This window comes from Tachyglossus aculeatus, chromosome 15 (assembly GCF_015852505.1).
Source record: "Tachyglossus aculeatus isolate mTacAcu1 chromosome 15, mTacAcu1.pri, whole genome shotgun sequence".
NCBI lineage: Eukaryota > Metazoa > Chordata > Mammalia > Monotremata > Tachyglossidae > Tachyglossus > Tachyglossus aculeatus.
Genome location: NC_052080.1, coordinates 25300892 through 25324421, shown reverse-complemented (window position 1 = coordinate 25324421; position 23530 = coordinate 25300892). Strand labels below are relative to the sequence as shown.

Here is a 23530-nt window from a genome sequence, read left to right as displayed (position 1 = left end):
CCACGCTGCTCAGTGGAAATAATGATTACTATTATTATACGCTCCACCTCTAAACGGCAGGGAGATTGAGACCGTGAGCCCTAGGTGGGACAGGGACTGTGTCCAACCCGATTTAATAAATAATAATAATAATGGTGGCATTTGTTAAGTGCTTACTATGTGCAAAACACTGTTCAAAGCGCTGGGTGGGGGGGATACGAAGTGATCAAGTTGTCATCATCAATCGTATTTATTGAGCGCTTACTATGTGCAGAGCAGTTCCACGGGGGGTTCACAGTCTTCATCCCCATTTTCCAGGTGAGGGAACTGAGGCCCAGAGAAGTCAGAGGTCATGGGTTCGAATCCCAGCTCCGCCACGTGTCTGTTGTGTGACCTTGGGCAAGTCACTTAACTTCTCTGGGCCTCAGTGACCTCATCTGTCAAATGGGGATGAAGACCGTGAGCCCCCCGTGGGACAACCTGATCACCTTGTAGCAGCCCCAGTGCTTAGAACAGTGCTTTGCACCTAGTAAGCGCTTAATAAATGCTATCATTATTATTATTATTATTAAGAGACTTGCCCAAAGTCACACAGCTGACAGTTGGCGGAGTCGGGATTAGAACCCACGACCTCTGGCTCCCAAGCCCGGGCTCTTTCCGCTGAGCCATGCTGCTTCTCTATTGGATTTGCTTTCCAAGCGCTTAGTCCAGGGCTCTGCACATAGTAAAAGCGCTCAATAAATACGATTGAATGAATGCTTGTCTCCACCCCAGAGTTTAGTACAGTGCCTGGCCCCTAGTAAGCACTGAACCAACACCATGATGATGATGATGATGATGATAATAATAATAATAATAATAATAATGGCATTTATTAAGCGCTTACTATGTGCAAAGCCCTGTTCTAAGCGCTGGGGAGGTTACAAGGTGATCAGGTTGTCCCACGGGGGGCTCCCAGTCTTAATCCCCATTTTACAGATGAGGTAGCTGAGGCCCAGAGAAGTTAAGTGACTTGCCCAAAGTCACACAGCTGACAAATGGCAGAGCTGGGATTTGAACCCATGACCTCTGACTCCAAAGCCCACGCTCATCATGATGATGATGATGATGATGATGTGGCTCAGTGGAAAGAGCCCAGGCTTGGGAGCCAGAGATCATGGGTTCTAGTCTCGACTCCGCCACTTGTCAGCGGGGTGACTTTGGGCAAGTCACTTCACTTCTCTGGGCCTCAGTTCCCTCATCTGTAAAATGGGAATGAAGACTGTGGAGCCCCCCCGTGGGACAACCTGATCATCACGTATCCCCCCCAGCGCTTAGAACAGTGTGTCGCACATAATGAGCGCTTAACAAATACCATCATTATTATTATTTATGAGCCACGAAGCAGCGGCTCAGTGGCAAGAGCCCGGGCTTGGGAGCCAGAGGTCGTGGGTTCTAATCCCGACTCTGTCACTTGTCAGCAGGGTGACTTTGGGCAAGGCACTTCACTTCTCTGGGCCTCAGTCACCTCATCTGTCAAATGGGGATGAATAATAATAAAAATAATGGCATTTATTAAGCACTTACTATGTGCAAAGCACTGTTCTAAGCGCTGGGGTGGTTACAAGGTGATCAGATTGTCCCACGTGGGGCTCACACTCTTAATCCCCATTTTCCAGATGAGGTAGCTGAGGCCCAGAGAAGTGAAATGACTAGCCCTAAGTCACACAGCTGACAATCGGCAGTCAGGATTCGAACCCACGACCTCTGACTCCAAAGCCGGGGCTCTTTCCACCGAGCCACGCTGCTTCTCTATGAAGACAGTGAGCCCCACGTGGGACTTGTAACCCCCCGCCCCAGCGCTTAGGACAGTGCTTGGCACCTAGTAAGCGCTTAACAGATGCTGTGATAATAATAATGGTGGCCTTTGGTTGTTTTTTTTTTAAATGGCATTTAAGCGCTTACTGTGTGCAAAGCACTGCTGTAAGCGCTTGGGAGGATCCAAGGTGATGAGGTTGTCCCACAGGGGCTCACAGTCTTCATCCCCATTTTCCAGATGAGGTCACTGAGGCCCAGAGAAGTGGAGTGACTCACCCAAAGTCACACAGCTGACAAGTGGCGGAGTCGGGATTCGAACTCACGACCTCTGACTCCAAAGCCGGGGCTCTTTCCACCGAGCCACGCTGCTTCTCTATGAAGACAGTGAGCCCCACGTGGGACTTGTATCCCCCCCCCCCCCCCTCGCCCCAGCGCTTAGGACAGTGCTTGGCACCTAGTAAGCGCTTAACAGATGCCGTGATAATAATAATGGAGGCATTTGGGCCTTTTTTTAAATGGCATTTAAGCGTTCACTGTGTGCAAAGCACTGTTGTAAACGCTTGGGAGGATCCAAGGTGATGAGGTTGTCTCACAGGGGCTCACAGTCTTAATCCCCATTCTCCAGATGAGGTCACTGAGGCCCAGAGAAGTGGAGTGACCTGCCCAAAGTCACAGAGCTGACAATACCGGTGGCGTTTGTTAAGCGCTTCCTAGGTGCCAAGCACTGGAGAGGATGGGGATGAGGGGGAGCAATCAATCGTCTTTATTATAATAATGATGGCATTTATTAAGCGCTTACTATGTGCAAAGCACTGTTCTAAGCGCTGGGGAGGTTCCAAGGTGATCAGGTTGTCCCACGGGGGGCTCACAGTCTTAATCCCCATTTTACAGAGATAACTGAGGCCCAGAGAAGTGAAGTGACTTGCCCAAAGTCACACAGCTGACAATCGGCAGAGCTGGGATTTGAACCCATGACCTCCGACTCCAAAGCCCGGCCTCTTTCCACTGAGCCACGCTGCTTCTCTAATTTACTGAGCGCTTACTGTGTGCAGAGCACTGGACTAAGCGCTTGGGAAGTCCAAGTTGGCAACAGATAGAGACGGTCCCTACCCAGCAGTGGGCTCCCAGTCTAGAAGGGGGAGAGCAGGTGCGAAACGCTGCGCGGGCGGCGACGGCAACCGAGGATTGCGGCGGGGGGGGGGGCGGGCCGGGGGCGGAGCCTGACGTCAGGCTCTGCCGGGGGCGGGGGGGGGCCGCACATGGAGGAGAAGGGGGGGCCCCACGGCTCCAGGGGGCCACAGTCGAGGCTGCCTGCGGGTGGCTGAGCAGGACCGCCCGGCCGGACCCCCTGCCCACCCCCTGCCCACCCCCTGGGGAGCCCGGGGCGCCCCCCTGCGGACTCCGGCCGCACCTCGGGGCGCCCCCCTGCGGACCCTCTGCGGACCCCGGGGCGCCCCCCTGCGGACCCCCTGAGGACACTCTGCGGACGCCGGTGCGCCCCCCTGCGGACCCCCTGCGGACCCCGGGGCGCCCCCCTGCGGACTCCGGCCGGACCTCGGGGCGCCCCCCTGCGGACCCCCTGCGGACCCCGGTGCGCCTCCCTGCGGACCCCCTGCGGACCCCGGGGCGCGCCCCCCCTGCGGACCCCCTGGGGATCCCGGGGCGCCCCCCTGCGGACTCCGGCCGGACCACGGTGCGCCCCCCTGCGGACCCCGGGAGGTCCCCGGTGCGCCCCCCTGCGGACCCTCTGCGGACCCCGGGGCGCCCCCCTGCCGATCCCCTGCGGACCCCGGGGCGCCCCCCTGCCGATCCCCTGCGGACCCCGGTGCGCCCCCCTGCGGATCCCCTGCGGACCAAGGTGCGCCCCCCTGCGGACTCCGGCCGGACCTCGGTGCGCCCCCCTGCGGACCCCCTGAGGACCCTCTGACGACCCCGGGGCGCCCCCCTGCGGACTCCGGCCGGACCCCGGTGCGCCCCCCTGCGGACCCCCTGCGGACCCCGGGAGGTCCCTGCTGCGGACCCCGGTGCGCCCCCCTGCGGACCCCGAGGGGCCCCGGTGCGCCCCCCTGCGGACCCCCTGAGGACCCTCTGACGACCCCGGGGCGCCCCCCTGCGGACTCCGGCCGGACCCCGGTGCGCCCCCCTGCGGACCCCCTGCGGACCCCGAGAGGTCCCTGCTGCGCCCCCCCTGCGGACCCCCTGCGGACCCTGGTGCGCCCCCCTGCGGACCCCGAGGGGCCCCCGGTGCGCCCCCGGTGCGGCCCCCCGCGGGCCCCGGAGGGCGGGGTGGCCCATCGCCCCGGCCCGCCCCATGGAGAAGATGGCCAGGCCGCTGCCCCTGAACCCCACCTTCGTCCCCCCCAGCTACGGGGTCCTCAAGTCCCTGCTGGAGAACCCCCTGAAGCTGCCGCTGCACCATGAAGACGGTGAGAGCCGCCCGCCGCCGCCTAAGGTCGTGTGGCGTCGTCGTCGTCCCCCCTCAAACCGGTCGGATTGGCACCACGCTCCCCTGCCCCCCGGGATCCATCCCCGGGGTGCCCCCTTAAGCCCCCTGGGCCCCGGGAGGGGCGACACCCCGAGAGTCGCGGGCGGCCCCGCACTGGCACACAGTGCCACCTCCTTCTCCTCCTTCTCCTTGGGGAGCTGTGGCCATGGGTGGAGTTGGGGTGCGGGATGGGGAGAGACGAGAGCGCACCCCTCAACCGTGCCCTTTTTCCGCTGGGGATCTGGCCCACCTGTCCACCCCCTGCCCCTCTACCCCAAGAGGGTCTCACGTCACTAGGCCCAAGGCAGATAACCCCCTGCCCCTCTACCCCAAGAGGGTCTCACATCACTAGGCCCAAGCCAGATAACCCCCTACCCCTCCATCCTCACCACCCCACACCCCCCCTTACCCCCTGTCTCCCCACTCCCCCGCACCCCCAATCCGCCTTTCGCAGTGTGCGCAGTGTCTTCAGAGCAGCGTGCGCCCGTGCCTTCTCGTCCACCCCAAGTTTGTCTCGCCCCATCTGCCCTGCCCCGGGCACGTTGGCAGAAAACGCAGTCGCCCCGTGACAGGTTCCTCCAAGAGCCTGGAAATATTCTTCCGGAGAGAAAATCAATTTTGGGGGAATTCCAGCCATCCGGCGGCTGGAAGCCCAGAGCTGGGGGAACTCGGGGTGTTCTCCTCGCCCCACAGAACCAGCCCTTTCCTTTCCTTTCCTTTCCCTCTGGCCTCCGGCTGCTCTCGAAGCCCCCTGGGCTAATAAGATCAGTAACTCGTTACCAAAGCAAAAGCCCGAAATAATAATAACGATGGTAGTTGTTAAGCGCTTACTGTGTGCAAAGCACTGTTCTAAGCGCCGGGGGGATACAAGGGGATCAGGTTGTCCCACGTGGGGCTCACAATCTTAATCCCCATTTTACAGAAACGTAGTTGAAATGTATTTGTCTGTCTTCTCCTCCCTCCCACTCCTTGCTGGTTTGCAAGCTCCCTTTTCTAATGGTATTGGTTAAGCGCTTACTATATGCCACGCACTGTACTAAGCACTGGGGTAATCGGGTTGGACGCAGTCCACGTCCCACATGGGGCTCACAGTCTTAATCCCCATTTTTCAGATGAGGTCAATTAGGCCCAGAGAAGTGAAGTGACTTGCCCAAGATCGCACAGCAGACAAGTGGCAGAGTCAGGATTAGAACCCAGGCCCTTCTGACTCCCGAGCCCGTGCTCTTTCCACTAGGCCACGCTGCTTCCTCGAGGGCAGGGATCTTGCCTACCCACTCTGCTGAACTGTCCCAAGCGCTCAGTACAGTGGTCTGCCCCAAGTAGGTGTTCAGTACGTGACATCTATCGATTGATGAAGGCGGACCCCCTCACGCTTGCCGAATTTTTTCCAGGCTGAATTATTTCCTCTTGGTCAGCTGCCAGACAGGGTTTGGGGGAAGCACTAGCAGTAATAGCATTGACTGAGCATCTACTGGGTACAGTGCACTGTACTGAGCGTTTGGGGAAATACCACAGAAGAGCCAGGTGCAATCCCTTCCCACCAAGAGCTCCTGCTCTGCCAGGAGAGGCAGACAAAAGCGTTTTCAGATAGTGGAATTAGAATCAAGAACTGAATGTATAAGTGAATTAACCGATTCACAAATTGCTAAAGGTAGGGATAAAAAGGCCGTGAATGCTAGCGACAGTCGACAGGGTCTGTGATGGCGGTGATGATTCATTCATTCAGTCAGTCAGTCGTACTTATCGAACGCTTACTGTGCGCGGAGCACTCTAGTAAGCGCTTGGAGAGTACAATTCGGGCATCTGTTTATTTAACTTGTACATATCTATTCTATTTATTTTATTTTGTTAGTATGTTTGGTTTTGTTCTCTGTCTCCCCCTTTTAGACTGTGAGCCCAATGTTGGGTAGGGACTGTCTCTATATGTTGCCAATTTGTACTTCCCAAGCACCTAGTACAGTGCTCTGCACATAGTAAGCGCTCAATAAATGCGATTGATGATGATGATGATGATCTGTTAAGTGGTTACTATGTGCCAGGCACTGTACTAAACTCTGAACAAGCAAATTGAGTGGGACACAGTCCCTGTCCCACGTGGGACTCATTCATTCATTCCATCGTATTTATTGAGCACTTACTGTGTGCAGAGCACTGTACTAAGCGCTTGGGAAGTCCAAGTTGGCAACATATAGAGACGGTCCCAACAGTGGGCTCACAATCTAGAAGACTAACAACCTCAATCCCCATTTGACAGATGAGGTAACGGAAGCACAGAGAAGTGAAGTGATTTGCCCAAAGTCACACAGCGGACAAGAGCCGGGATTTGTACCCCTGACCTTCTGACACTCAGCCCTGGGCTCTGTGCACTGCACCATGCTGTGGGATGCCGGCAATTCGTCGGGGAAGGCTGGCTGCCAGAAGCGGGGTTTCAAGGTGGCTTTGCCCGAAATAACGGCCCGAGGGGAGAGGCCGTTTGGCCTGATGGAAAGAGCTCGGGGCTGGTAGGGCGGGAGACCGGGGTTCTAGTCCCAACTCCCGTTGCCTGCTCTGTGAAAATGGGCAAATCACTTATCAATCAATCAATCGTATTTATTGAGCGCTTACAGTGTGCAGAGCACTGTACTAAGCGCTTGATATCCCATATCACAACCGTATCAAAGGGACATCTCCTCCAAGAGGCCTTCCCTGACTAAGCCTTCCTTTCCTCTTCTCCCACTCCCTTCTTGCTCCCTTTGTTCATTTCCCCTCCCCAGCCCCGCAGCACCTAGGTACATATCTGTAATTTTATTTATTTATACATATACATACAATAGTACATATTTATTACTCTATTTATTTATTTATTTATTTATTTATTTATTTTACTTGTACATTTCTATCCTATTTATTTTATTTTGTTGGTATGTTTGGTTCTGTTCTCTGTCTCCCCCTTTTAGACTGTGAGCCCACTGTTGGGTAGGGACCGTCTCTATGTGTTGCCAATTTGTACTTCCCAAGCGCTTAGTACAGTGCTCTGCACATAGTAAGCGCTCAATAAATACGATTGATTGATTGATTGATTGATTGATTGATTTGTATTCACATCTGTCTCCCCTCTAGACTCTAAGCTCACTCTGGTCAGGGAATGTGTCTGTTATCTCTCCCAAGGGCTTAGTACAGTGCTCTGCACTCGATAAGTACTCAATAAATACCACTGACTGACCGGGGAGAGCGTCGATGGAGGGGGAAGGAGGGGGGTGCTGGCAGAGGGGAAAAAGCGTGAGCGAGGGATGCAGAGTCAAGATTGTAGAGTGTCCTCTCCCAACCGCTTAGTACAGTGTTCTGCGCAAAGTAAGCACTCAATAAATACGATTGACCGACCGCCTGGCTCACTGAGGGTGAGGGAGGGAGGGGATAGGGTTGGGCCGGGGAGAGAGCGTGAAAAGAAGTAATGGTGGCCGCGTGCTCTGTGCTCCCGCCCACAGCGTTCGGGAAAGACAAGGACAAGGAGAAGAAGCTGGACGACGACGACGGTGGAGGCGGGGGCGGTTGCGGGGGCGGAGGGGGCAGCGGGGGTCCCGCGGTGCCCCAGTCCGCCTTCCTGGGCCCGACCCTCTGGGATAAGACCCTCCCGTACGACGGAGACACCTTCCAGCTGGAGTACATGGACCTGGAGGAGTTCCTGTCCGAAAACGGCATCCCCCCGAGCCCCGCCCCGCACGACCACGCGCCCCCACCTGCGGCCCACCAGCAGGGACCCTCCGTCGTGGACGCGAGCGGCCGCGCCAACGCGGCCCTGCACCCCGCCGGCCTCGGGACCACCCACGGCTGCCTGCCGGGCCCCGGACGACCAGGTACCTCTGGGGCCCGCCCTGGCACCCCCTTCCGCCCCGGGGGGCGAGGGGACAATCCGACGACCCACCCTGGGCCGGCCAGAGAGCGATCCTCCCTTATCCCAGATTCCTCCCACCCCCCACCGTCTGGATGAGCGGGTGGGGAAGTGATCTCCATGTTGTGCCTTAGCACTTAGTACGGTGTCTGGCACATAATAAGCGCTTAACCGATACCGTTATCATCACATGCCCAAATTCCCCAGGGGGCACCGGGTGGTTTGGGCTGGAGTGATGGGGTGATGGATCTTTGGGGTGGTCAGACATGACAGGAATCAATCAATCAATCGTATTTATTGAGCGCTTACTGTGTGCAGAGCACTGTACTAAGCGCTTGGGAAGTACAAGTACAACATATAGAGACAGTCCCTACCCAACAGTGGGCTCGGGCTAAGCGGGAGGCCCACCCCACTGACCTGGCCCGGTGTGGGCTTCCCCGATGGGGCTGAATCTCCCCACCGGAACCTCTGGAAAAGGCAGGGGCTGGGGTGATAGCATCTCCCTGGACCCTCCACGGGTTCCCTGCCCACATTTTTCAGCACTCTGGCCCCAGTTCCTCCAAAGGCCGCACGGCTTTGCCGAGGAAGGTGTCCAGATGGCATTCCGGTGCCCCTGTAGCAACCCTGGTGTTGGACGCTTCAGTCGCCTATTTGTTAATACAGTCAGCCAAGTGGGGCTGCTGATTGGGGCAGGATGGGGAGAGCTGGCCTGGGGTTTGGAAAAAGGGTTGGCAGACCGCGCAGCCAAAGAGAGGGAGCGGGACAAGCCAGGGAGGAGAGAAAGGCCCGTCATCAAGTAGCCTTGGGATGGAGAGTCTCTGATCCTCACCCTCCCAAGTCAAGCTCCGTGGTTTTCATTACGGTGTAGGTACCAAGCACTGGGTAAGCACTGGAGTACATATAAAATAATTAGATCATGCACTGTCCCTATCTGCACGGGGCTTACACTCTCAGAAGTAGGGAGATTGGGTAGCTCATCCGCCTTTTCACAGATGAAGAAACTGAGGCCCAGAGAGGCGACTTGCCCAAGGACATGTAATAGGCCAGTGGCAGCCCTTGGATTAGAATACAGATCTCATTTCCTAGTTGGTGTTCTGCCTTTCCTTGTAACCTATCCCCCTGCCAGATTCCTCGCCCGAAAACAAAGAAAGCAACCTGTTGCCTAGCTGTTTTGCTCCCTAGTTTTTAAAGCCTCAGACCCCATCCCTCAGGATTTTCTGGGGATGCGTTTCCATCCAAGTTGTTAACGGGAAAAAGCCACCTCGCCACCCTAGTTCTGACAGGGAAGAAAACCATCTCGCTCCCTTGTGACTTTCCACTTCATCGGTATGTACTGAGCACCTCCCGTGGGCAGAGCGCTGTGTTAAGCTCTTCCGAGAGTACAGTAGAGTTGGGAGACACATCCCTGTCCTCAAGGAGCTATTCCAACTGAGTTTGGCATCTCGCTGGCCTCTCCCGAAGGTGGTCTGTGCCTCACCCCTTGAACCCCGGCCTGGTATTTATTCCTGTGGGAAAACCAGAGGTGGAATCCCTCTCTTTCCCCATCGCAAGTTCTCCGAAGGGAAGACAGCCTCTCACCTGCCACCGGAGCTCTTGGCTATTCAGGGTTAGGGATCAGTCCCTCCTTCTCTCTCACTCTCACCTTCTCCAGCCGCTCCTGGTCTCCTTGCGATTGGGTGGAACATCCTGCCCACACAGACATATTCCTCATTCCGTCTTCTCCTTGCCCATTCCGTCCCCCAGCTTCTCACCTCCCTCCACAGCCACTGCACTCAAGGTATTGGACATTCTGCTCATCCTATACCCATCTAGAGTGCTTCTGGACTATCCTGTGAGGGACTGCCTTCTTCTAGAATAAGCATCAATTCCCAAATGAAATACTCTTATTTCTCCTTTCCTCACTGCAAATCCACTGTTGTTGCATCTCAAGAAAAAGAGACCGGATCGAATATTTCCCTCGATCAAAACAGCGCCGCTGTTTCAAAGCTGCCGTGGAAAACGTTGCAAATTGCCGAGGAAAATGGATTTCCGAGTGGCAAATTCCAAACGCTTAACCCAGGGACCAGCGCCTTCCTGGAAGAGATTCTGAGAGATCGTTCTGAAGGAGTCCTTGAGCCGTTTCGCAATGGGGAGGCGGATTGCTAGTTGTGGTGGTGGTGATTACTGAGGATCTGCATGTGCCAAGCATGGTACTGCGCTAAATACAAGGGTGTGGATTTAGACACTGAATATATTTGGTGGCTTGGATCCCCACTAAGTAGAGTGGGAAAGAAAGATAGCTGGAGGAGAGTGGATGAAGACTACCCAGTGCCGCTTGGGAAATGACTTTCAAAGCTCTCAGCCTGCTTCAGTGAAGCAGGGTCACCCTAGATTTATCAATCCATTTGTATTTATTGAGTCCTTACTTGTGCAGAGCGCTTGTGCTTTAGTTGAGAAGTAGCACGGCCTAGTGAATAGAGCAAGGGTCTGGAAGTTATAAGGACCTGGGTTCAAATTCCGCCCCACTACTTGTCTGCTGTGTGACCTTGGGCAAGTCATTTCACTTCCCCTGTGCCTCGGTTACCTCATCTCCAAGTGGGGGATTAATACTGTGAGCCCCACATGGGACATGGACTGTGTCTGACTTAATTAGCTTGTATTCATTCATTCATTCAATCGTATTTATTGAGCACTTACTGTGTGCAGAGCACTGTACTAAGCACTTGGGAAGTCCAAGCTGGCAACGTATAGAGACGGTCCCTATCCAACAGCGGGCTCACAGTCTAGAAGGGGGAGGCAGAGAACAAAACATATTTACAAAATAAAGTAAATAGAATAAATATGTACAAATAAAAGTCACGCAGCTGACAGTTGGCAGGGCCGGAATTTGAACCCGTGACCCGTGACTCCGAAGCCCGGGCTCTTTCCACTGAGCCACGCTGCTTCTCAAAAGCCGGCGGCAGGGTGGGTGGCGCGGAGGAGGCGGTGGCCTCGGTCCGGCCCCTCTCGTCTGTGCAAGCGCGCTCGCCCATATCTACCCCAGCGCTTAGTACAGTGCCGGGCACATAGTAAGAGCTTAAGAAATACCATTCAAAAACAAAAAGTTCTGAAATAATGACCTGCAGAGAAGGCCGTGTGGCCTGGTGGAAAGAGCCTGGGCCTGGGAGAGAGGAGACCCGGGTTCTCGTTCCAGTTCTAGTTGCCTGCTGTGTGACTTTGGGCAAATGACTTATCCCCCCTGAGCCTCAGTGTCCTCATCTGAAAAATAGGGTTTAGACAGATTGTGAGCCCTGCACAGGCAAGGAACCATGTCCAATCTGATGATTGTGTACTGACCACAGTGCTTGGCACATAGTAAGCACACCATCATCACCGTGGTTATCATTATTCATTCATTCATTCGTTCATCCAGTCATGTTTATTGAATGCTTACTGTGTCCAGAGCACTGTACTAAGCACCTAGCAGAGTACAATATAACAATAGACAAACGCATTCCCTGCCGACGAGTTTACAGTCTAGAGGGGAGACCGACAATAAATAAATAAATTACAGTTAGGTACGTAGTACGTAGTGCTGTGGGGCTGGGAAGGGAGTTGAATAAAGGGAGCATTATTATCATTAATAAAGAAGCAGTGTGGCCCAGTGGAAAGAGCCCGGGCTTTGGAGTCAGAGGTCATGGATTCAAATCCCCGCTCTGCCATTTGCCAGCTGTGTGACTTTGGGCAGGTCACTTAACTTCTCTGGGCCTCAGTACCTCATCTGAGACTGTGAACCGCCCGTGGGACAACCTGATCACCTTGTAACCTCCCCAGTGCTTAGAACAGTGCTTTGCACATAGTAAGTGCTTAATAAATGCTATTATTATTATTATTAACAATAATAATGATGATGATGATAAAAACAATAATAATAATAATTGCCCAGAGCTTTCACTCGGCTCAGGGATTCTATTCTTTGCCCCTTGTGGGTCCTGATGCCAGTCCTGCCCTCCTGGAAGAAAGGAAGTGAATCCGTAGTGCTATCTCGGGTGCGTTCGGAGCTGCCCAGGGGGTCTTGGGCAGTAAAAGAAAGGGAGTTGGCAATGAAGGGAAGGCCCTGGCCCCAACCCAGCCCACACTCGGGGTCAAGTTTCCTCAACAAATGGCCTTTAGTGCGGTGCTCTGCACACAGTAGACTGCTAGCTCGTTTAGGACAGGAATCACTACTATATTCTTCTTAAAGCTTATCTCTCCCAAGTGCTCAGTACAGTGCTCTGCAGACTAAATCAGCTCCTTGAGGTCAGGGATCGTTTCTACTAACTCTGCTGTCCTCTCCCAATCACTCAGTACAGTTTTCAGTATCCTTTGGCCCTCAGGCCGTGTCCGGCTAACATCCGGGAGATGGGCCCAGACCGAGCCGGTCTCAGCGGAGGGATCGGGTGAAGATGGGAGCTTCCCCGGCTCTCCTCCCATGGCCCTCTGGTCCCTACCTCAGATAATAATCATGATAATAATGATGGCATTTATTAAGTGCTTACTATGTGCAAAGCACTGTTCTAAGTGCTGGAGAGGTTACAAGGTGCTGAGGTTGTCCCACGGGGGGCTCACAGTCTTAATCCCCATTTTCCATCCTAGCCAGGGTGGCTCAGAAATGAACAAACCTCTGTGAGATGATGCAAAGTCAGAGCGGCCTAGTCTTCATCATCATCAGTCGTATTTATTGAGCACTTACTTTGTGCAGAGCACTGTACTAAGCGCTTGGGAAGTACAAGTTGGCAACATATAGAGACAGTCCCTACCCAACAGTGGGCTCACAGTCTAAAAGTCCTGGCCCTTTTCAAAACCTGGCGCTGGTAGTAAGGAAGGGGCAGGGGAAGTGCCCCCAAATCTCCCTGGCACAGCAGCAGCCATGGACCCTACAATGTCCTCCCTTTCTCCTTCTGTCTCTACCTCTTCAACCCCTTCCCCTATCTCCCCCAATTTCCCAAGCTCACTGTTCCTGGCAGTCACTTAGAAATGCTCCCAAGTGTTAGCACAGGGCTGGGACCCTCCAGGGGCTGACAACTCACCCCTGCAATCTGGTGAACCAGTCCTCCATCCCCAGCAACCGCTGATGGGCCCCTTCTTTGCCCTGGGGTGCTGGGCTCCCTACAACTCTCTCTCTTTCTCTCTCCACCCCCCTCCCCAGGGACATGTCTCACTGTCTGTCTGTCTCCATTTCTCCTCCTCCTCCTCCGTCTCTCCCTCTCTGTGTCTCATTTTCTGGAGAGCCCCGGGCTGGAAATCTAAATCTATTTCCAGCTCCATCCATGTCCTGTGGCCACAGCTAAGTCTTTGGGACCTCAGTTCTTCGCCCGTGAGGTCAGAGAAATCAGAGAGTCGATTTCAAAGCCCCGTCTGCCTAGCCGGTGCTGAGACAGTAGGAACCGTATTGGCTGGAGGCAAGGAGCAGAGGAGGAGAGGAGGGGAGGGGAATGGGGAGGAAGGGTAGGAAGACGGGAGAGAGAGGACAAAATTTGTTGGGAATGTGAGTTCCAGCTGGTTTGCAGGTCGGGGAAGCCTGCAAGTAGTCCTTGGCTATCCCCGTTTGGTAACCCCTCAGTCACTCTGAGAACCTCATTCTAAATTCTCACATCGATCAACCTGGCCATAATCCCCCCCCCCTCCCCCTACAGCCTGCCACCTCAGTAGGATAAATCAGCCTGTGCAGGATTCAGGCAAGATCATCATCATCATCATCAATCGTATTTATTGAGCGCTTACTATGTGCAGAGCACTGTACTAAGCGCTTGGGAGGTACAAATTGGCAGCATGTAGAGACAGTCCCTACCGAACAGTGGGCTCACAGTCTAAAAGGGGGAGACAGAGAACAAAACCAAACGTACTAACAAAATAAAATAAATAGAATAGATATGTACAAGTAAAATAAATAAATAAATAGAGTAATAAATATGTACAAACATATATACATATATACAGGTGCTGTCGGGAAGGGAAGGAGGTAAGAAGGTGGGGATGGAGAGGGGGACGAGGAGGAGAGGAAGGAAGGGGAAGGAAGGAAGATCACGTGCTGAGAGCCCTTAACGCTCATGGGAGAGTCACTGGACAGGGCCGGTGGGGAGCTGACCTCTCGTTCGCTATGGGCAGGGAACATGTCTAGCAACTCTGTTACATTGTCCTCTCCCAACTTTTTAGTACAGTGCAGTAAGTGCTCAATAAATGCAATCAGTTGATTGATTGATTCCGGGCAACAAAGTAGAGATGCCCACCAGCCCCACTCCCCTCCGCCACCAACTCTCGGTACTGGTTGGCAACAAGGAGGTGGTACTTCCCACCCCTGGTGGAGGGGTTTCGGGCAGTAAGACTCGTGGGTACCCCCCCAACCCTGCCGCACCTCTTCTCTTCTACCGAGGGTGTTTCAAAAGCTCCCAGACCAGGCACTCACCCATCGACAGAATAATCACACTGGTATTTGTTAAGCGCCTATAATCTGCCTAGCTTGAGGAGCCAGAGTGTGAAAATGGGGCTCTCCCAGGGCTCCTCCTGCCCCCCTTCTGCTCTGACTCCTCCAAAGGTCGGTGATCCACAGCAACCAGGAAGGGGCCTTGATTTCAGATGAGCAACAACCGCCACTCTGCACTCATTATGTGATTGAAAGCGATAAATTACTGTTGAGGTTTTGACAGCGACTCATGAGCCAGAAAAGCCATTGTTAAACAGTTCACTGTCATCGCAAGCTCTCCTTAACCAGGGTCTTTTGGGTTGCCATTGATGTCCGCTCCCCCAAAACACACAAACCCCCCCTTGCCCTCCTCCCTTCTGCAGTCGTAGGCGGGGTGCCCCTGGGGGAAGCCAGGCTGTCCAGCAAAGAGCTGGACACTGCAGTAGCTGCCATAAATATTGTATACGTATGGAAAGCAATAAGACCTAGTGGATAGAGCATGGGCCCGGGTGTCAGAAGGACCCGGGTTCTAATCCCAACTCTGACCCTTGTCCGCCGTGACCGTGGATGAGTCATTTCGCTTCTCTGTGCCTCAGTTACCTCAACTGTAAAATGGGGATTGAGACTGCCATCCCGACATGGGACAGGGACTGCGTCCAACTGGATTTGCTTGTATCCACCTCAGTGCTTAGTTCAGTGCCTGGAAGCACATAGTAAGCACTTAACAAATACCACTATTATAATTATAATCATTATTGTTAAATCGGCACGTTTTGCTTTGGTTTTGTTTTCTTAATAATAATGATAATAATATTTACTGAGGCTCTTTCTGTGGGTTAAACAAAGTGCAGGCCCAATCCCCGTCCTACAAGGGACTCGCATTTGTTTTATCCCCATTTTACAGATGAGGAAGCTGAGGCCCAGAGAGGTTAATTGACTTGCTCAAGGTCACACGACAGGCCAGTGGTGGAGCAGGGGCTCGAACCCAGGTTTCTCCCATCTCCCGGCCACGTGTGCTCTCCATTGAGGAAGTTTCCCTGGAACTGGGGTTCTCGGCCACCCTCGGGGCTGGGCGGATAATCACCCCAGGTGAACCCGCAAGCAAGCCAGTGAGAGCAGGGTGCACTTCCCCAGGCATCTCATCAGGGACAGAGTGTACTAGGAACACCATTGCATAAACGGATTGGCAGAAATAAGGAGTTTAGCAGGGACAGCCCTCTGAATCCTTGACTGCCCAGTCCAGATGTGGATGGGAAGCAGAGATTAGAAACCTCACTGCCTGGCTGGAGCTTCCTGATGGAATGCCGGTGGGGACAGGGCCCGGCTTGACCAGCTGCAGGGGGAACCTCAATCTGTCCTCCCCCCGCTCTGTCCGTGAAAGCGGCCCTCAAAATAGTGCATCGCACACAGTGGGTGCTCAGTACAGGGCATTGCCCGCCGCTTCAATGGGCATTCAATACAATTATTCACACCCAGTGGGTGCTCAGGAAAACAGGATAAATTACCACCCAAAAAATCCAAGAATCTACATTCCTGAAGATGCAATTCGCCATCCTGATCATGACGTCATGATCACCGTCCTCACCGCCACCACCGCCACGGGCTGTTTGTGCCTCTGATGAAAGCAGGCAGATGAGCTTAACTCACTGTGGGGTTCCTGGAAGGGAGATGGACAGGGTGGACCAGACTCCAGCCAACATGAAGGGAAGCGATACACCATCTCAGTGGGCAGGTTTCTACCGGCCAGCGGGTGGTATACCCTTCCGAAGAGAAGCTCAGGCTTCAGGGAACCCTTCGGCCATTAACAGTTGCTTCAACCACCATCATTTTAAAGTCCTTTGGTCCACCTGAAAATCGAGAAGAAAATCGGGGTTTACCAGTTATCCCTTAATGACTACTGACAGGGTGCCTCTGTGCGTGTGTTTTTTGGTGCGTATGTACGCTGCCATCCTCCTTCTACCCCTCCTATTGTCGGTTTCTAAATCCAGAGCCTGCTAGCTCTCTGCCGACGAGGGGAGATGCCGAGAAGGAGATTAAGGGGCTTCCTAGCTCCTGGGCGGAGGCCCCCCGCCCAACGTAAAGCATTTGGAAAGCAAAGGAAGGCTAATAGGAGAAAGGGGAAAACATACGGGGGCAGATCTGGAAGAACCGAGAGGGAGAGCTGAGAAAGGGATTCATTTAGTTGTGGGACTTCACCCTCTCTGACTCTGCTCCCCAGAGGATTAAAAATGGAGAGCTTTCTGGCGGGGATCCCAAGGAAGCGCGGGGCAGGCGGGCACGAACACGGGTGTGTCGCCTAAAGCCGTTCAAGACGCGGCCACCTGAAGTGGGGGTTGGCATAGCCCGTGTGGGGACAGGCTGCTGTTTGGGGCTGGCTCGCTTCAGCGCCAATAATTATAATAATGATGGTCATATTTGTTAAGCACTTACTATGTGTCACTGTACTAAGCACTTACTAGGTGTCAAGCACTGTTCTAAGCACAGTCTCGGTCCCACATGGGTCTCAGTCTTCATCCCCGTTTTACAAATGAGGAAACTGAGGCCCAGAGAAGTGAGGTGACTTGCCCAAGGTCACAAAGCAGACAAGTGGCGGAGCCGGGGTTAGAACCCAGGTCCTTCTGATTCCCGAGCTCTATCCACTAGGCCATGCCGCTTTCCTTTCCGGCATGCATTTCTCATGCCTGGTCAGATCTCTGCATTTCCCTTCGCGAGGTGGTGGGTGGGTGGGCGAACTCTGTGGGGACTGCAGCCCAAATGGTCTGGTAACGAGGAGGCAGAAACTCTTACCTAGAAACCACTTCAGGGGTGGAAAAGGACAGTCTTCCCCCAGACCCGATCTCCACCTGTGGAAGGGATGGTGCCGGAGTGAGAGATCTCTCCTTCCCGGGTCAGGTCCGGCGGGTACAGGACTTGGGGACTGGCACAGGGTGAGCTCGGGAAACTGAGGCATCAGTCAGGACAGAATCAGTCAATCGGGGGTATCGATTAGATGCTTGCTGAGTGCTGAGGCCTGAAGCGATGGGGACAGAAGGCGAGAAGCAGCATGGCCTAGGGGAAAGAGGGCTGGCCTGAGAGTCAGTGGATCTGGGTTCTAATCCCAGCTCTACCACTTCCCACTTACCGCTTTATGACCTCGGGCAAGTGGTTTAACTTCTCTGTGCCCCGGTTTTCTCAACTGTAAAATGGGGCTTTAATATCTGTTCTCCCACCTCCTTAATCTGTGAGTCCCAGGTGGGAAAGGGACTCTGATCTCATTAACTGGTATCTACCCCAGCACTCAGCACAGGGCTTGGCACATGGGAAACACTTAACAAATATCACCGTCATTATTATTAACAGAAAACACACAGCCCCTGCCCTCAAGGAGTTTCCGATCTAGCAGAGGAAGTTGGTAGGCACCCAGGATGCTCATTGACTCATTGATTGCGTGGGGAAAAGGGATTATAGTTACTAAATCTAATATGCTTTCCCAAGTGCTCAGTACAGTGCTCTGCACAGAGTAGACTCTAAGCTCCTGGAGGTTAGGGATCACGTCTAACTCTGTGGTACTCCCCCACTTGTGCTTAGTAGAGTGTCTCACAATCAATCAATCATATTTATTGAGCGCTTACTGTGTGCAGAGCACTGTACTAAGTGCTCACACAGCGGGTGCTCAGTAAATACTTCTGATGGATTGACGAATGTGCTCTCCTAGTTGCTTAGACTTTCTCAAATATCAGGAGATTGTTGGAGGCAGCCGTGAGGGCAGTCCGAGTCACGTCTCCTCACCAAACTGGGAGCCATTTCTGTTCCACTGAGGAAAGTTAAATCTTTGCTAACAAAATTTTAGTTTTCCGGCACCCAGGACCTAATTGAGAGTGCTCACAATGGGCTCCGGCTTCACTTCCACGTATGAGACAGCCTAGGCCAGATACCTCCTGAAATCAAAGGGGGAAACTTTGCTATTATCCTCCCAAATGGGCTGCTGTGGAATGACCCGTTTCGCCAGTGACTTTATCTTGAGGCTCCCGGCGGAAGGAGGAGGACAAGGAGGAGGTGGAGAAAGACCAAAGCAAAATCAAGTGAAAAAGTCAGAGCAAACAAGAGGAAGGGGCTCGTTGGATCATTTGCCCAGTTCCCGCTATTCTGAGAATGCTGCCGAAGTTCCTTCCTCCAGGAGCTGGAGCTGGGCCAGCGGAGGAGACTTCTGTAGATTGTTGTGGGCTGCTTTTCCTTGAGAACAAAGCTGTTTTATCTGGTTGGCTCAAGGCTTTCACAGCCTTGGTTTTGATGTGTGGAGTCTACCTCGGTCTAAATTTATCCCGGGTCCCTGTTGTCCCAGCCGTGGGGTGTGCGCATTCCGGCCAGAAGGGAGGAGGATGGAGTCCGGGCCCAGGGGGTCTTTGGACTCCCTGCCCACCCTCTGGGGATCCCTTGGACCCCCAGGGGTGGGGAGTTGGATGGCTTATACCCATGGCTCCGGGGATGCCCCGCCGGAGGCTGAGGGGATCTGAGTGGAAATGGAAGCTTGGCCCCCAGCCCGGCTCCCTGCTGTAATTCTCCTTGGGAACGAACGGCACAAAAAATTGTAGCTCCATGTGATGGTGGCCACCGGGAGGTCCGGGCTCAGTCCCTTGTACTGACCCAGTGGGGTCTCTGAACTGGATGCTCCGGGAGCTCCAAAGACGAGTGAGAATAGACCAATCTGTGGGCACTTGCTATGGGCCAAGCACTATACTGAGCGCTTGGGAGCGTCCAACAGAGTTAGAAGGCCAGGGGATGTAGCTCAGTGGTAGAGCGCATGCTTTGCATGTATGAGGCCCCAGGTTCGATCCCCGACACCTCCACTTTTAGGCTTCAGCGTGGCTCAGTGGAAAGAGCACGGGCTTTGGAGTCGGAGGTCACGGGTTCAAATCCCAGCTCCCCCAACTGTCAGGTGTGACTTTGGGTAAGTCACTTAACTTCTCTACGCCCCAGTTACCTCATCTGGAAAATGGGGATGAAGACTGTGAGCCCCCCGTGGGACAACCTGATCACCTTGTAACTTCCCCAGCGCTTAGAACAGTGCTTTGCACATAGTAAGTGCTTAATAAATGTCATCGTCATTATTTTCAAGCGCTTAGTACAGTGCTCTGCACACAGTAAGTGCTCAATAAATGCGACTGAATGAATGATCCCCGCCTTCTTGGAGCTGACAGTGCATAGCACTGTATTAGGCACTTGGGAGCGAACAGCAAAATTAGGACATGATCCATGCCCCCTTGGAGCTTACAGTCTGCTATGTGCAGAGCACCATACTAGGCGCTTGGAAGAGGACAATCCAATAGAGTTAATAGATTCGATCCCTGCCCTCATGGAGTCGACAGTCCCGTGTGTACCGAACACCATACTAAGCTCCTGGGAGAGGACAGCAGAGCTAGGAGACATACAAATAATTATTTGTTATGTGCTTACTATGTGCCAGGCACTGTACTAAGGGATGGGGTGGATATAACCAGATACGGTTTGACCCGATCACTGTCTCAGGTAGGACTCACAGTCTTAATCCCTATTTTACAGATGAGGTAACTGAGCCTCAGAGAAGTTAAGTGACTTGCCCAAGGTCACACAGCAGACAGACAGTGGATTCGAATCCAAGATGACTCCCAAGCCCAGGCTCTATCCACGTGCCCGCCCTGTTTCTCCCTGCCCTCAAGGAGCTGACAAGCGGATTGCAATCTCTGCAGACTCAGATGCCTTTGGTTTATCTGGGGAAGTAATGTGAAGACATAACAATAATTATGGTACTTTTTAAGCACTTACTATGTGCCAGGCACTTTAAAATATGTGCTGGGGTAGATACAGTATAATCAACTAGAACACAGTCCCTGTCCCACCTGGGGCTAACAGCCTTAATCCCCATTTTTCAAATGAGGTAACTGAAGCAGAGAGATTTGCCCAAGGTCACCCAGCAGACAACCGGACAAGCCGGGATTAGAACCCACGACCTTCTGACTCGCCGGCCGGCGCCCCATCTACTACGCCACGCTGCTTCCTTAGTGGGGTGGATTTGGGGGGAGGGCTCAGAGCCCCCTCCATCCTGAGACTGTCTCTGGCCAAATTCTGGACACGCAGGTGGAGAGCTGGGATCCTGGCAGGTGAAGGAGGCGCCCGCCGCCAGTCTCGTTGGGGCCCGATATTTTCATGAGCTCGGCGGGGGTGGAGGAAGGTTGCAATCGTCTGACTCACTCAGGGAGAGGTTAGTTAAGGTTATGGGAGAAGGAGGGAAACCTCGGTAGCAACGCCGAAAGGCTTGTGGGACTAGAAAGAACACCCGGAGAAGGTTGGCAGAACATTGGCTCTTTAGGGGTTTCGCTTGTATTCACTCATTCATTCATTCATTCAATCGTATTTATTGAGCGCTTACTGTGTGCAGAGCACTGCACTAAGCGCTTGGGAAATACAAGTTGGCAGCATAGAGAGACGGTCCCTACCCAACAGCGGGCTCACAATCTTGAAGGGGGAGACAAACAACAAAACAAAAACTGAGCCATTTGTCTGCTGGGTGACCTTGGGCAAATCACTTAACGTCTCTGCGCCTCAGTTCTCTCAGCTGTAAAAAAAAGGGATCGAGGCGGTGAGCCCCGTGTGGGTTAGGGACCGCGTCCAACCCGATTCTCTTGTACTTACCCCCACAGTGACCGGTGCACAGAGAGCGCTAAGCAAATACCACGATTATTGCAGTATTAGTGAGCGCTTACTTTGTGCACAGCACTGTCCGAAGCACTTGGAAGCATCAGCCGAGTGGCTAAACACGATCTCTGCCCACAAGTTCTCACCTTCCACTGAGGCTCAGGCGAACGAGCGTTTCGACGGCCAGTTGCTTCAAGGGAATATTTGTCTGTGGGGTCTGGGAGAGATCCAGCAATTTCCACCCCGGGTTTCTGTCAAGTAGGATTTCCAATAAGGAATGATCGAGACGCACTCCAAACCAGAGAACGGCGGCCAGAAGCGCCCTTGCGGGCCGGGTGCCCCGTTTCCGGAACTACGCTTCACTGGGCAAAGGAAAAATTGGCAGGCGATTTTCATTAGTGCAGATCGGAAAGGGTCATCTCCAGGACACTTGGACCAACAGAGCTCATTTATCCCTCCCCCTGCTCCTGTCACCTTAAATCCTCTCTTCCCCCTATTTCAACACTCCAAATACTGGACGTTGCCACTAACCTCGACACCCCTAAATAACCACGGTGTTATTTGACTATCCAGCCTCTGGGATCTAAAACACTTGGCCAGCTTTGTTTTTCAGAGCGTCCGGCGGGGAAGCTAGGGGAAAGAAAATAGTCTCACAAGCAAAGAAGGCAGGAGATCAGAAATATCCTGGGCCCTGCAAGGTACAGAAGCCGGAAACATGGGCAAAATCACAGGGTATTTTCTGCTCACCAAACTGTGGTAGCCTCTAACTCACTGGCTTCCAAAAAGTAGTAGTTGTAGTAGATGCAGTAGTTGGAGTGCATTGTACTAGATGCTTTGAGAAGCAGCGTGCCTTAATAGATAGAGCACGGGCTTGGGAGTCAGAAAGACCTGGGTTCTAATTCCGGTTCTGCCACTTGTCTGCTGTAGGACCTTGAGCAGGTCACTTCACTTCTCCGTTCCCTCGTCCATTATTATTATTATTATTATTATTATTATTACTTGTGGTATTTAAATGAATGCTTCTTATGTATCTTCTTTGGAGGCCTTCCCAAACTGAGCCCCTTCCTTCCTCTCCGCCTCGTTCCCCTCTCCATCCCCCAACATCTCACCTCCTTCCCTTCCCCACTGCACCTGTATATATGTATATATGTTTGTACATATTTGTTACTCTATTTATTTTTTTATTTATTTTACTTGTACACATCTATTCTATTTATTTTATTTTGTTAGTATGTTCGGTTTTGTTCTCTGTCTCCCCCTTTTAGACTGTGAGCCCACTGTTGGGTAGGGACCGTCTCTGTATGTTGCCAACTTGGACTTCCCAAGCGCTTAATACAGTGCTCTGCACACAGTAAGCGCGCAATAAATACGATTGATGATGATGATGATGTATCAAAATGCTAAGATAAGGCTGGAGTACATCCAGTCAAAGTCCCCGCCCGATATGGGACTCAAAGCTTAAGATGGAGGGACAGTGGGCATCTTACCCCCGTTTTACAGATGAACAAAGCGAAGCCCCTGAGGGGCTAAGTGACTTGTCCAAGGTCACACACGGAAAGTCAGTGACAGAGTCGGGACTAGAACCCAGGTCACCCCGACTCCCAGCCCCATGCCCTTTCCAGTAGGCCACGCTGCTTCGGTCCAACTTTTCCTCCCCGGGGGCCTCGTCCCCTCCATGGCCGGCTGCTGTCCAACCCTGGGACCAACACCCCCTCCATCCTGGCTTCTCCGCTCCATACGTGCCCTCGGCACTTACAGAAACCTCCAGCACCAGCGTAGCGGAAGATGGCTGGGGCTGAAACCGTTCGGGGCGTTTAAAAATAAAAGCAGCGCCTCGTGACGGGGGAGCGTAATCTGCAGTCAGCACTTCCAGCGGGCAGCGGGCACCTCCTCGGAGGCTGCTGGCAGCCTCCGGGCACTCGTGCAAGTAGAACCCACCCGACGGGTTCCCGATTGAGTGGGTTCAGTGTGGGGAGAGGGGCGGGCCGGGCTGGGTGGGCCTGGAGGGCTTGGCCCGCCGCCCTTTGGGGTAGATTTACTTGTTTCTCACCAAAGAGTCCTCTAGGCCGCTCCCAGCAGAGTGGGCGGGGAAGGTTTCTTCCAAATTACTTCTTCTCACCCCTCAGGGGACGGCTGGTGGACCTGTGGGAGATCTGGGGTGGGAGGGAACCGAATGGAAGCCAGTGCCAATCAATCGATCGGTAGATCGTGCCTATCGAGTGCTTATTGTATGCACAGCGTCGAGTCATTCGTGCTTACTGAACTCTTACTGTTTGCAAAGCCTGGTACTAAGCGCTTGGGAGAGTAATAATAGCAATAATTATGGCATTTGTTAAGCGCTTACTATGTG

General features: G+C 53.4%; 1 protein-coding gene and 1 non-coding gene across 3 annotated transcripts in view; both read left to right on the top strand.

The window, feature by feature from the left end:
• Positions 1 to 4022: 4022 nt before the first annotated feature.
• Positions 4023 to 23530, top strand: part of HLF (HLF transcription factor, PAR bZIP family member) — a 33166-nt gene continuing 13658 nt past the window's right edge. For both annotated transcript variants that reach the window (XM_038757490.1, XM_038757489.1), the window contains exons 1-2: positions 4023 to 4202; positions 7726 to 8094. In XM_038757490.1, the coding sequence (XP_038613418.1) occupies positions 4088 to 4202; positions 7726 to 8094 (484 nt within the window). In that variant the 5' untranslated portion in view covers positions 4023 to 4087. The remainder of the gene's footprint in view (positions 4203 to 7725; positions 8095 to 23530) is intronic.
• TRNAA-UGC lies at positions 19284 to 19355 on the top strand. Its single transcript has one exon. It is a non-coding gene; the product is annotated as a tRNA-Ala (tRNA).